A 14,363-nucleotide genomic window follows, 5' to 3' on the forward strand; every position below is an offset into this window, starting at 1 on the left:
AAAAAATATATATATGTATACGATTTTTTGTTTTCAATTTCAAGTTCTAAAAAAATAAAGAAGCTTTTGTCCAATTGCTAAAATTCTATTTATATCATCATTAGGCACTCGCCCCACTGTGCATCAGTTCAAACGGCCCTCGTATAACAGTTGGCACTGCTTGCTGGCCAACTTGTAGGATAAGTCTGTTAGGACTCCATGGCAGAGCGCTCAGCCTCGCGCCGGCATCATTTACCAACGCGAAGCCGTTGCGAACGGTCGTCGCAGCTGCAAAAGTTTTCAAATCCGTTTTTTATACTCAACTCAATTTGTTTTGATTGTTTTACTATTTTATTTTGTGTTTTTTTTTTTTATTGTTTTTTGGCGCGAACTAAAGTGTAAGCGAATTGAGTGATTCATTGTATATATCAATACACACATAGATATATACTATATTTATATATATATTTAATGATAGAGCGCAGTCGGCGAGAGTAAACAACAATCCGTCTCTAGCACAGATGGCCCTGCTGCGTGCAGGTAAGTGTTCGCCGTAGATCCATCCACGTATTTAGTTAGTGCGGAAGTGTTACTGCCGCTATAAATAGTTCGCACACCCGAAATCCTATTAAATAAATATGATGCTATTGATTGCCGACAAGAGTAAAATATAAACGAACAAATTCCCTCCGACTGTGGATTGCATGGCATGCTCAAGTGCAGTGTCCCCCTGAAAAGGGGCGGGGCAATTCATGTCAATGCATTTATGATTTATTCACGGCGATGTTCCCGCCCATAAATTCGCGCCACTTCGTGCGGACAAATATAAAATGGACGAGAAATGAAATGAAGCGAAATCAAAAAATAATATTTCCTCTCAGTCCCATGCCATCCTCCACGCCCCCACGCTATTTGTACAGCTCTTCTTCTTAAAAAAAAAACTATATAGTCGCTGGCAAATCTATCTAACGTCGCGTATACGCCGTGTGGGCCCCCTAGCCAAAAGGCAAACATGTTTATTTAGTGCGAGACTTGCTGCGGCAAGCTGATTCGATTAGCTGCCTAACCGCTGCATAAATGCCAAACCAAACACAAAACAGCCAAAAGCCCGACCGCCACTCAACCACTCCAGCCACTCCAGCCACTCAGCCACAGAGCCACCCAAGCATCGGTCGCGCCCATTAGGTCGCCCGTGGCAGAGGAAAACATCTCGTGGCGGTCACGTGGAGGCAAATTGAATGGCCGCCAGCGACGTTTGCTAATTGTATAACTTTCATTTTGTATTTTGTGGCGCAGAGTGGCAGAGAGTGGCTCGCTTCTTAGCCACCTGCCTTCACCTGTGCACATCCACGTCAGTGCAGCTCGATTCAATTTGCCTTTGTTCAGTGTCTTTGGCCATTTCTTTCCATTCATTGAGCGCTTTGTGTCACACTTTTCCTTGTTCCTTCTGTTTTGTTGCATTGTGCCGGAAAGGGAAACGGAACGGAAAAAAAGAGCTACAGATAAAAAATAATAATAATAGAACGAACAAAAATCATTCTCGACGCCTTTTTTCATTGGCCGTGATAAATGCCTTATTTTCCGCGCTGGGTCTCAATGTGAGTTAGCCCCAAACGACGGCATTCCTTAACACGTTCACGCATCTAGTATAGAATGCCTTACGAAATTTATTGTGAAATAATATATGGTTTAGGCTGGCCTATGCGAGGCAACCTTTTCGTCTCGAGCCAACTTTAAGCCAACTCGTTGAAGATGGATGCTTATCATTAGAGAGAGTTTTCATGCTGTGCGGCTGAGATGAATTGAACAACAATTTTTATTATCAACATTCGCCATTGTCATGATCATTGTCATTATGAGTATTATTCCCTTCATTATCATTATTATTACAATCAGCATTAGCATTAGTATTTGAACTATCAATGCAATAAGCATTGACATCATCATTATCATTAGCATTAGTATTTGAATTGTCATTATAATTAGCATAATAATTGGAATTAGAAATGGCATTAGCATAAACATTAGCATTGGCATTAGTAATAGCATTGGCGTCAGCATTAGCATTAGCATTAGCATTAGCATTGGTATTTGAATTATCATTAGCATATGCATTAGTATTTGAATAATCGTTGTAATTAGCATTATTATTGTCATTGTCATTAGCATTAGCATTAGCATTGGCATTGGCATTAGCATTAGCATTAGAGTCAAAATTATCATTAGCACTAGTATTATCATTATCATTAGCATTAGCATTAGCATTAGCATTAGCATTGGCATTAGCATTAGCATTAGCATTAGCATTAGCATTGGCATTAGCATTAGCATTAACATTAACATTAGTATCAGCAATAGATTTAGCATTGGCATTAGCATTGGCATTACCATTAGTATTAGTATTATCATTAGCATTAGCATTAGCATCAGTGTCAGCATTAGTATTTGAGCTATCAATTAGTGTTAGCATTATCATTATTATATATCACTATTATTATATATCGCATTGCTAATATCATTATCGTAATGCATCCGTATTCATAATTTATGCATAGTCGGATGCGTTCAGCTATCTACTATAGGATATTCCACTGGCTACAACTCGAAACGAACTGTTTTCTTAGTTCCCCCCTTTCTATTTGCTTTTATGAACTTGCCACGCGTCATAATGGAGGCAGCGCCGCTTTGGCAATGCTCATTAGAATGCCATGTGTACAATCTACCCACACCCGACGCTCACGCACACGCGCTGGAATAAACAGCCCCGCAGAACAGTGCAAACATTTGCATATATGACGAAAAATAAAAATGAAAACGGGAAAAAAACGAGAACAGAAAACAAAACAAAACAGAGTTCTATATATGTTGGTCAAGATAGATATTGTGGCTGGGGAAGGATTGAAAGGGCCAAGCGTAAGCGACCATAAACACTAAGTGCTTCTGTATAGAACGTGCGGGGCTCAAGGCTCAACTCAAAGTTTAGAACAAGAATTAAAGGTCATGTAAACATAACTCAAATTAGGTTAAGCTTGAGTGGGGTTAGGCCCATGCTCTTAACACTTGCCAGGCTTTGCCTGGACAGATATCAACTCTAGTAAATTCGCATAAACAGTTTGCTTGTTGCACTGCTGGGCGCTCGGGCCTTGGGCCGCCACAAAATGCGTCCGTAATGAGGCAACAGGCACCGTTTGCGAACGGCCGCGCTGCCCCGCTGGCTATGGACACTCGAAGGCTGCAAGAGCCCTGCTGTCCGACCTGTGTCCTATGTCAATTTCGGTTCAAGTGCTGCCGCACCTCCAGCCCCAGCCCATTCATCCAAAATGTTGCTCATTTCATTGCCCGAGCCGTGGCCGCCTTTTAATAGCATAATTTGGAGGGCATGTGGGCGTGTGGGCGGGAGGGCTTATGAATTTAGCAGCGACTCATCGCATTGCGTTGCCTGCAACTACGACTCACGGCTTTTTATTGTAGCCGACTTTTGGGCGCTTATTAAATTTTTATACGTGCACAAACAAAAAACGTTACCAGAGATGGACACCGGATTGAATTTCATGTGGCACAAACGCCGACGCCGTCACCGTCCTCCTCTCAGTCGCAGTCGACGCCGACTTCACCTCAATTTTCCATTACACACACACACACACACAGACAAAGAGAGATAGCCCCACATTAAGTATACAAATTTGGTAATTGTGCTCTTCATGTATATTTAATTTGTGTTTTCATTTTTTTTTTTTTTCATTCTTTTTTTCGTCTTTCTTCTTTGCGGATTCGCAACTCCCAATTATGTTGCTTGTCCCTCAGCTGCTGCCAACACGCCCCATTTGTCTGGACTCCACTTTTTGTTGCTCATTCAATCTGAATTCTGAATAGACTATTTCGAGAAGTTTGAAGCGAAACTCCAGGGCCTTAGTTGCTGCTTGTATTACAATTACCTTATGCTTGCCATTTAACTTTGATTGTGTATATTCCGGCAGCAATAACTCCACTTCTTTCATATCAAATCATTCATTCCAGAGTTACCTGACAGAGTCTTGTATAGACTTTGATTAGTGTTAAAAACAATTGATTTACTTTGTCTCTATCTTTGTCTTTCTCTCTCTTTCTCTCTCTTTCTCTCTCCCTCTCCCTCTCTCTCTCTCTCTCTCTCACTCTCTCTGTCTTCGTCTATATCTCTTCATCTCGCTATTTTTTGCTGCTCTCCTTTCACCTCTATGTGTCTCTCTCGCTCTGTATCTCTCTCTGTCTCCATCTCTCTCACTAGCTCTCCATCTCTTCTTCTCTTTCTCTCAGAATAACTATCTCTCTTTGTCCCTTTCTCTCAGTATCATTATATATATTAACATTTCCTAATATACCTTTCTGTCTGTCCCTTTCCCTCATCCTTTTCTTATCTCTCGATTCTCTCTAATCTCCTGGCTTTACTTTCTCGCTCTGCCTATCTCTCACTGGCATTATATGCATATTGCTCTCGCTGCCTCTACCCCTCTCGCGCTCATACTGTCTTCATCTCTAAATATATCATCTTTCTCTCTCTCTCTCTTCCTCACTCTCTTACTGTTTGCTCTCTCTGCCTCTGACTGTGTCTCTCTCTTCCTTTTTCCCACTCTTCCTCGATCTTCTCTCTCTCTCTCTCTCTACTTCTCTCGCTCTTAAGCCCGTGGTCTTTTTGCAAATACCCCTGCATCTTCTAGTCCCTCGCGATTCCCTAGAAATAAGAAATCAATCGGATGCTAAGCTAATTTATTTTTTTTTTTTTTTTTTTTTTTTTTTTTTTTTTTTTTTTTTTTTTTTTTTTTTTTTTTTTGTAAAAATTTTTATATTTTATTAACAAGCTTACTGCTACCATAATGGCAACTTAATCTAGTTCTACATTAAAAATAATAACAAAAAGATCTAGACTTAGATTATATATTTATGTGTTAATTTTTAATATTACTTTAACATTACTATTTATATTATATTAATATAGTTTTGTTTAGTGAAATATTTTTCTTTTATATTTAATTATGTTATCACTCTTTTGGGCAAGTCCGTTGGGTGGCACTTCTTGAGTCGTCTCTTCCTCGGCTTGGCAGTTAGCCGTCTGGCTAGTACGTTGCTGTGGCTGTCAAGGCGTTCTATATACCTTGCGGAACGTGATTGTAGGACATCTCCCACCTTTGGAACCTTTAGATCCTTTTCGATGTCTCGAGTCCTCATGTACCATGGGGCATCGCAGATTCGCCTCAGGATCTTTGCTTGGGCGACTCTAATTTTTTCCAAGTTTGATTTGGATGCAATGCCGTATATTTCTAGGGCGTATTTCCAGATCGGGCTTAGGATGCTTTTGTATATCGTAGTTTTACTATATAGCGACAGCTTGTTTTTTGGAGCAAGAAGCCATGCCATTTTTCTGGATTTTGCCATTATTGACTGCCGTACCATGGTTGTATGGGCCTTAAAGTTTAGCTTCCTGTCCAGTAAAACTCCAAGGTACTTGTATGAGCTCTTTTGTGGGATTCTGGAGCCAAGCATGGTGATGCCGCTGCAAGACAAAGTTCGTGTGGTAAACGTGACATTTACGCACTTGCTGGTGTTGATGCCTATGTTCCATTTTCTGGTCCATCCTTCAAAGCTATTTACATACTGCTGCAAGGATTCCGTGGCTATGTTGATGCTAGGACTTCTGGTCAAAACTGCAGTGTCATCTGCGTAGGTTGCTATCAGGACGTGTTCCTCATCTAGTCCAGTAACTACATTTGTGGTTGGCATGTCAGCTGTGTATAGGTTGTATAACGTGGGTCCAAGCACGCTACCCTGTGGGACACCTGCGCAAACTGAGCGTTTCGAGGACTTTTCTCCACTCACAACGACTCTAAAGTACCTGTCCGTGAGGAAGCTTGAGACAAGCTGGAATAGCTGCGGTGGTAATATGTTCTTCAGTTTAAATCGGAGACCATCGTGCCACACTCTGTCAAAAGCTTGTCGGATGTCCATAAAAACAGCAGCCGCATACATTTTTTGTTCCATAGCGTCGAGGGAGAAGTTGACTACGCGATGAAGTTGTTCCGGCGTGCCGTGCCCTTGTCTAAATCCGAACTGCCAATTCGGTATTTTTTGCTTTACAGGCTCGAGCTTTATAATACGATCCAGGATCACTCTCTCTGCCATCTTCCCTAGCGCCGAAAGTAAGCTGATTGGACGGAATCCCTCAACTTCCGTGTGGTTTTTTCCAGGTTTGGGTACCATCGTGATCAACGCCATTTTCCAGCAGGTTGGGAAGTATCTCAGTCTAAGCATGCTGTTGAGTATTAGGACAATAAACAATAACGCTTTTTTGGGCAGTAGTTTTAAAGTTCTATTATCCAGCAAGTCCTCTCCAGGAGATTTTTTGGTTTTCAGTTTTTTGATTTGCTGCACAATCTCTTGGAGAGTGACTGGAGTTGCAGGCAGTGACATCTGAAAGGGCGTCTCCAAACTTAGCTCAACGTCTCTTCTGGTCCTATCGGAAGTGAGATTAAATGGCTTAAATCTTTCCTCTAAGCTGTCTGCAAAGACTTCGGCTTTCTGTTGACTGGAGTAACACCAACCACCCAATGGATTTTTAATTGGCATTTTCGGTATAGCGACCCTTTTAAACCGACTTGTAAGTTTCCAGAGTGTGTAATTGAAAGGTGCATCGGGGCCCGCACTTTCTAGTATTCCATCAATTTTCTTCTGCTTGACTTTTGCAAGGACCTTTTGCAGCCGATTGGATAGCCTTGTGTAGATCTGGTGGACTCGAGTATCCCCAGTTCTTGAGTATTCTCTTCTCACCCTTCTTTTGAGCCTTATAAGCGCGTCAACATGTGGGGGGAGAATATCTCTTCGATGTTGTATTTGCGAGCACTGGGTTACTGGAGTAGCAGAAGATGCAGCTAAGGACACGTTTCTCATGAAGATTGAGATTGCATCTTCAAGATCATCCGGACTATTAATTTCCATATTGAGGTTGGTTTTGCTAGCCAGTTCTGTTTGAAAAACTTTTACACTTGAGCCTCGAGGTAGAATATATTGCCTCTTAGATTTGCTTTGGTGTGCAGAATGCACTGTTGCTATGACAGGCAAATGATCCGAGGAGAGCTCATACCTTATTTCAGCTGCTAGCTTGTTTCTCTCAATCCCATTGGTTATAAAGAAGTCCAGAGCAGAGGGTGTGAGTCGAGTGTTATAAGAGAAGAAAGTTGGCTCACCAGTGGCTAGGATTTCGCACGAACTGTTGGCAATGGCCTCTTGCAAATGCTTCCCTCGAGAACATGACCTGTTGTTACCCACCAGGGATGCTTCGCATTAAAATCACCACCAACTATGAATCTGTAAGCTAATTTATTGCTGCCTTATGTTGAGGCAGTACAAAGCCGATTACGAATTCATGGCCTGCTTCCTGTGCAAATTTTAGCCCGGCAACGGAGAAAAGAGAAAGAGAAGGACCTTGACACACAAGCACAGAGTGAGAGAGAGGGAGAGAGAGAGAGAGGGAGATTTCTAAGAGACTAACCTCATATATGCAAGCAATGCCCCAAAGTGCGGCAATTCAGGTGTCGTAAATTGTGCTACATTTTGTGCCGCTTTAATCGATTCATTTGATTTCCGACTACACGCACACACACACACACCGAGACACACACACACACACACACACACACAGTGCAGCGCATATGGAGTCAAGAGCGAAACCACTTGCGGCCAAGTTCAAGTAATCAAAGCCAATATAAAATAACAAAAACATTTTGATCCCCATCCGCTTTGATTTGGATTAATTGTAAACAGCAACGGGGGGCAAATGCGTAATGTTATAAGCCAATTTCACGGCCATAAATATCACTCTTGGTGAAAGGAATGAAATCAAAGTCAAAATTAAAATCAAATTCTTTTGGACCGACAGCCACCGCCCGGACTCTGATTTATGCTCGATGAAATTTAAATAACGATTTTTGTTTCCCTTTTGTTTGTTTTTTTGCCCAGCTAAGCAAATTTATTAAAAAATAATCCCAGCGGCAGCAGCAGCAGCGGCATATGCTCGACATATGCATACCCTATACAATTATATGCCGAAGAGAAAGAAGAACTCTACAGGAATTCCAATTGTTAAGAGCATCCATCACTCATTCAATTGCCTTTTCTGTTCTTAACGTCCCACCCTAATATACCCCATTCGAGATTCAGTTAGGGTATCTCAAGAATATGCTGATTTATGTGAGCTGCCAGCTTTTTCGATAACCGGCTTAGGATGCTTAAGCCAAATACAACAAAGATGACAATGACAATGACAATGACAATGCCAATGCCAGCAACAATGACAATGATAATGACAACAACATTGGCCAACAATTGGCCCAGCTATCGATGCTAGCCCCAGCGCCCAGCTGTCGTGTAAATATCAGCGTTTTCCAATCCGCTGCGCTCGTCGAGCACTTCCCCCTACGCTCGTCCATGGAGTGAAATGAGAGTATGTTGAGTCTGTGTGGCTGTCGTGTAAACGGAAAATGAAAATGGATTTAGTCAAAGTTTCGCTAATTAAGCTCTGAACGTGCATTCTACAGTCGGTATAGCTTTACGTTTCCATTTTTATTCTCCTGCTCTCTTGTTTATTGCGCACTCGCAGGTGTGAGAAAAACTAAAAGCACTTTTCATGGCTTTTCCTCATATTCTATTTAATTGCAGCAAGGTAAATACATTTTCTTGGGCTCTGAAATAAAAATGCTTCAATTGATTTACTTGACGTGAATATTGTGAGCCAGAGCATACGAAAAGAGGGGGGAGAGAGAGAAGGAGATGGGTATAGATTAAGTAATAGAGTAAAGTATTTGCTGAAAATCAATTTGATTCAATTGGGATCCAATAAAAAGTGCAATTTATGAGAATCGCATAGAAGAGCGATAACGAAAAATCTTTGATGCTCACACCTAAGATCCATTAAGAAGGTTAGGGCATTCATAGCTTCGCCTAATTAACTTTTCCCAGTTAGACAACTTTTAATGAGTATGACATAATGAAAAATTACAACAAATTGAAACTAAAATTGAATTAGAAACATCATTTCACACACAAGCTGAAACGACCCTAGGCAAATGCCAAAGAGTTGCCCGTGGGTCGATGAAAGGCAACGTGAGATTGAATGCGTACAAGAGCTTTGATTTCAAATTATGGCTAATACTAAATATTTAATCAATGCGCAGAGGCGATGCACTTGAAGTTTCTGTGAGCGTATGATGGAAAAGTCATGAAATAATCATCAAAAGCGCGAGCGCTGGAAGTCCGAGAGAGAGAAGCAGCAACAATTTAATTAACAGCGTCAAGTGGGGAGAAGTGTTCAGGAATCGAGTGACTTGTGACGGGCAGCAGAAACCAATTAAAGCGACAATGGAGGCCAATTGACGTGGGCGAAAATGTGAAATCCCTGAAAAAAAAAAGGCGACAACCAAATTATATGTAAATGGCAAAGTTTGCTAACTCTTTGCACTCCAGCCCCCAATGCAAATGAAAACAAAACACAAAATTTCAACTCAAGATTTCTGAAATGATATCAAAGCAGAAAAACCAGCACAAAACCAATTCCAATGTAAATATCAAATAGGTATGTGTGTGTGTGTGTGTGTGTAAAATGTTGTCTATCCCTAATTTCCGCTGTGATAGAGAGAGAGAGAGAGAGGGAGAGAGAGAGAGAGAGAGAGAGAGAGAGGGCGTTGTAGGGTCTCTCCATTGTCAATTGCTGTTTCTATTATTTTTGTTTTAAAGCTTTTAATGTCATTTATTGCCGGACAGATAAGCACGAACAGAGCCTAGGCCGAAGGCAAATGCAAATAGAAAACAATGAAAACAGAGCGAGAGAGAGAGAGAGAGAGTGTGTGTGTGAGGGAAAAGAAAAACCAATTGTGTGGCATATCAAAGGCAAAACACCTGTTTGCATGAAAAGTGTGAACGGAAAAGGCGTCGAGCGCTATGCTGGCTGCAAAATATTCCACTCGACGAGGGATTTGCTAAAGGATTTACCAACTAATAGATGCATGATATATTCTGATATTCATGTATTATTCACACAGTATTCAAAGTAACAACGAATTCGTTATCTAGCGTGTTTTATTATGCTGATCAAGGGTTACATTCGTATATAGACCTATATATCCATTATGTTATTAGTATTTTTATTCGTATTGCTATAGTTATCTGTCGTTAGTGGACTGTTAGACTGTCGCCTAGGGCGCCAGGCAGCCGCTCACTTCGAAGAACGGCGCAGTGCCCTGGGTCAGGCTAATCTCATAAATATTTCCCGTGGCACAGTTCAAGTCGATTCCAACGCTGAAGATTTGAACGCCGCCAGCGTTTACCACGAGCCTGAAGGGACTTGCGCCCTGGAAGGAAGAGAGAAACGTTTACGGATAAGTGGAATGAAGGAATGCTAGAGGAAATACCAAAAATGGGATATGATGATGAGAGGAGCTAGAGAGAATCTTATGAGCGGTGATGAAAGCCAGATGAATGGAGATCGAGAGGGAGGGAAAATTGGACAGCATGATTGAAGGATAGCCAGAAGGGCAAAGAACGACTAATGGGGAGTGGAGAGAGAGCAAGGTGAATAGATAGACTGATGAAAAGAGGGAGAGAGACGAAGGTACTTACAGCCGGTGTGGTAGGTGCCACTGTCGTAGGCGCAACTGTAGGAGCAACTGTGGGAGCAACTGTAGGAGCAACGGTAGGGGCAACCGTAGGAGCAACGGTAGGGGCAACCGTAGGAGCAACGGTAGGGGCAACCGTAGGTGCAACCGTAGGGGCAACCGTAGGAGCAACTGTAGGAGCCACGGTAGGAGCTACAGTGGGAGCTACAGTAGGAGCTACAGTGGGAGCAACCGTAGGGGCAACCGTAGGAGCAACCGTAGGGGCAACCGTAGGAGCAACCGTAGGGGCAACCGTAGGAGCAACCGTAGGAGCAACCGTAGGAGCAACCGTAGGGGCAACCGTAGGGGCAACCGTAGGGGCAACCGTAGGAGCTACAGTAGGGGTAGCAGTTGGTGCTGCTGTAGGATATCCATATGGCGGGGCGTATGTAGGCGCAGCTCCAGGAGCTGCTGGATATCCATACGGAGCATATGTAGGAGCAGGTGTCGTCGCCGTGGTAGGACCGGTTACAGGAGCAGGCGTAGTCGCCGCCGGGGGTGCAGCCGTCACGTAGACAGACGGGTAGATCGGATAGCTGCCGCTGATTTGCTTGCCATAGGAGCCCGGCGCCTCGGCCAAGGCCCTAGCGCCGTTGGCTCCACTGGCCGCGGCATAGGCGTACGATCGGCCGTCCGCACCGTGTGCGACGCTGTACTGGGCGTTGCCATACGAGGGCGCCACCTCGCTGTACAGGTAGTCCAGCTGCGCAGCGCCGCCAGAGGCCGCGCCGTACTGGCTGTAGCTGTAGTCGTCGTAGTAGGAGTCGCCGTAGTACTGGGCAACGGCGGCAATGGCCAGGCTGATGAGCAGGCAGAAGCTGAACGCCGACATGCTGGTTTAGTCTGGTTGTGGTGGTGGTGCTGGAGCGGTGCTGGGACTGATGTCTTGTTGGTCCGCACCGTCCCCTTATATGGGCAGTTGGCACCGTCTGCAGCGCATGGAAAGCGGATGACGCTATTCAAATCGCCTTTGTCCATATGCACACAAATGGATTGACGGTCGCAGTCGCATAATCGTTCTATCGGCGCACGTGACTCACTGTCTGCCACTAGCCGGGCAACTTCGACCCCGGCTAACTAACCCACTTTCATCATCAACTGCTTCATTTTTTCTTTCGCTACTTTTTTTTTCTGCAAGCGCGCTTATCGCAGCTCTACGTGCATTCTGCTCGCGCTTCGACTATGACATAACAGAATCATAATTGTGGAGTGCAACACACACACACACACACACACACACACACACATGCACTCCCGCTCTAGTTTTTCTAGCTCCCTCAGGTCATAATCGGTTTTGGAGCTGCACAATGAAAACTTTGTTAATCACATTTACTTTTTTTTAGCTTCCCAACTGGACAGCTCTCTGTGTTAGCTTAGGTCCGAAACAGTGCTTGAATATTCACTTTTGACATTCGATTTTAATGCGATTATTGTTGTCAAATATAAGGAATATAAATGGATTACAAACTTTTCTGTTCTCTGTTTGAGAAAGTTATCTGAGCTGCCAATACCCTCAGCTATTTCCTTGCTGGTTCCCTTAACTCGTTGACTAAATAGGGCATATAGCTCATATATGGAGCATCTGGTCAACATCTTGAAGTACATAGGGTCTAGAATTCGCACAACAATCCATTCAATTCTATTCCCTGCCCCTCTGACTACATACATATATGGATATTTCTCTTTATGCATAGATACTATAGATAGATACTATAGATATTGATACTATATCCTATATATGTATTTATAGGTAAATAGATACTTCTTTAGACATTTACAGATGATTAAACATTTCCTTAGAGATTTACAGATGAATAGATATTTCCCTAGGTAGCTACGTTTTTAGAGATACTTTCTTAGACTTTCAAAGAAGTAGAGATACTTCATAATTTGTCTGTAGGAATGCATGGATACCTCCCCATGCCACAGATACATATATATGTGAATGTATAGATAAATGCTTCAACATGTATGTACATATACTTCCCTAGACATCTATGGATTTATATATATAAACACTAGATCTTTTTTGTATCTATAGATACTTCCTTATACCATAAACATATCTTGGAATTCATAGATACTTCCTTAGATACTAATGAATATATACTAAACAATATATACTATACTATTACAGATACTATGTCAACAGATACTATGTATAAATATACCCCTATAAATCAATATATTCTCAAATTACAAAAATTGATCATAGAAAATAAATTTCATTCTGTGAACATAGAAAATTAGTTTGTTTTATATGCAGCTTTGTTACAAATGAAGAAAGAAGAAGTGAAAACTTAGTTTGGTTCTATGAAATGGGAATGATATTTAGTCTTAAATAACTAAGTTTGCAGAGGAGCACATTCAAATAAGAAACTTTATATACAATTCTAATATCACTTAGAGCTGACAATAACTATTCTGGAAGCTCTCAGCAAGTTTTGATAAACTCATCTTTTGCCAGACATAAGAAGCTCTCTCTAATATATTGTACTATATTATTCACAGCGGTTGTTGCCATCTATACAGCAGCCAGTCAAGTAAGAAGCTCAAATGCAAACGCAGCTCCCTCTCCCTCTCTCTCTCTCTCTCTCTCTATGTAAACCACAACAGCTGCATGCACTTGGCATTGCATATTGCATGAAGCGGCATGGGGCTGGGTGATTGGGTGATTGGGCTTCATACAACCAGCTGAAGGGAAATATTCAACATTTATTTGTGGCTAACAATTCATTTGACTCGAAACTCAACGCTCGGTCAGGCTGGCAAATCAGTCAGAGCTCAGAGCCCTCGCCGGGCCTTCATTAATTGTCGTATACAAAGTGCAGCGGCTGATAATGGATGCGAAAGGCAATGGTTTGCTTGAATAATACCCTGTATATATAGCTGAGAAGTAAGAGAAAGTGAGAAAGAGCAGGAAAGGGAGAACAAGAGAGAGAGAGAGTGAGGGAGAGAGAGTGAGAGAGAGAGAGAGAGAGAGAGAGAGAGAGAGAGCGAGAGAGAGGGAGAGGGAGAGAGAAAGACAGAGAACTAGAAGAGTCAAAAATAGATACATACATATGTATATATGTACATATATTAAACCAATTTGGCTTTGCTATAATTTGTATTCATATTTATATTCAACTTTACCATACTATTTCATACTATTTCCATATACGTTAAGATGTAAATTTGGATGTTTTCCAAGGTATCTCTTAGTCGTGCATTACTAAATGACGCACATTTGGTTGTTCAACCATACTCTTCCACGCCATCTACATAGACCTTAAGATATATTTCAAGGGCACAGCGTATGCACACACACACACACACACACGCCCACTCGCCCACACTCTCATCTTGGCTGTAAAACAATTTGATTGCAACTTGTTGCTCGCTGCCATTTACACACTTCACCTCAGTGCCCTCTCCCCCCGCCGTTCACCTCTTGCACGCAGCGCACTGCTTGCTCGAGCTACTGCTGCTGCTGCTGCTGCTGCTCGTGTGTCGGCAAAGCAGTTGCTCAGGCGGCTTTCGCACTGCTCGACGAGTGTTGCCCGTGGGTTGGGGGTTGTTTTCTGTCTGCTTGCATATGAATATGATGGACAGCTACGCGCTGGCCAGGCGATTGCCAGGCTGGGCGAGGCTGGGCGGAGCTGGGCGAGTGGAGAACGATTCGCGTTCGTCTCATTTGCCTGGCTGCGCTGATGTGGAGCAGTCGCG

General features: G+C 42.6%; 2 protein-coding genes across 3 annotated transcripts in view; one reads left to right on the plus strand and one right to left on the minus strand.

Moving 5' to 3' along the window:
• Positions 1-245: 245 nt before the first annotated feature.
• Positions 246-14,363, plus strand: part of hec (calcitonin receptor hector) — a 26,167-nt gene continuing 12,049 nt past the window's right edge. The window contains exons 1-2 of one of the 2 annotated variants that reach the window (XM_089263536.1): positions 246-377; positions 458-519. In XM_089263536.1, the coding sequence (XP_089119662.1) occupies positions 501-519 (19 nt within the window). In that variant the 5' untranslated portion in view covers positions 246-377; positions 458-500. Of the gene's footprint in view, positions 378-457; positions 520-14,314 lie in introns of those variants that run through there. The other variant, XM_030389076.2, reaches the window with a different exon arrangement.
• Positions 10,063-11,580, minus strand: LOC108658085 (uncharacterized). Its single transcript, XM_030389077.2, has 2 exons — positions 10,621-11,580; positions 10,063-10,352 (listed from the first exon to the last, which is right to left on the minus strand). Exons 1-2 carry the CDS (start codon positions 11,485-11,487, stop codon positions 10,197-10,199), a joined length of 1,023 nt encoding a protein of 340 aa, XP_030244937.2. The 5' UTR covers positions 11,488-11,580; the 3' UTR covers positions 10,063-10,196.

The sequence above is a fragment of the Drosophila navojoa genome, chromosome X (assembly GCF_054131105.1).
Source record: "Drosophila navojoa isolate 15081-1374.11 chromosome X, UAZ_NAV_1.0, whole genome shotgun sequence".
NCBI lineage: Eukaryota > Metazoa > Arthropoda > Insecta > Diptera > Drosophilidae > Drosophila > Drosophila navojoa.

What these genes read in the sequence shown, in the direction of transcription:
- LOC108658085 (XM_030389077.2), bottom strand. Translation starts at nt 11,487, where the DNA reads ATGTCGGCGTTCAGCTTCTGCCTGCTCATCAGCCTGGCCATTGCCGCC. An exon ending in TGGCACCTACCACACCGGCT is followed by an intron (nt 10,353 to 10,620) that starts GTAAGTACCTTC and finishes TCTTCCTTCCAG; the next exon opens with GGCGCAAGTCCCTTCAGGCT.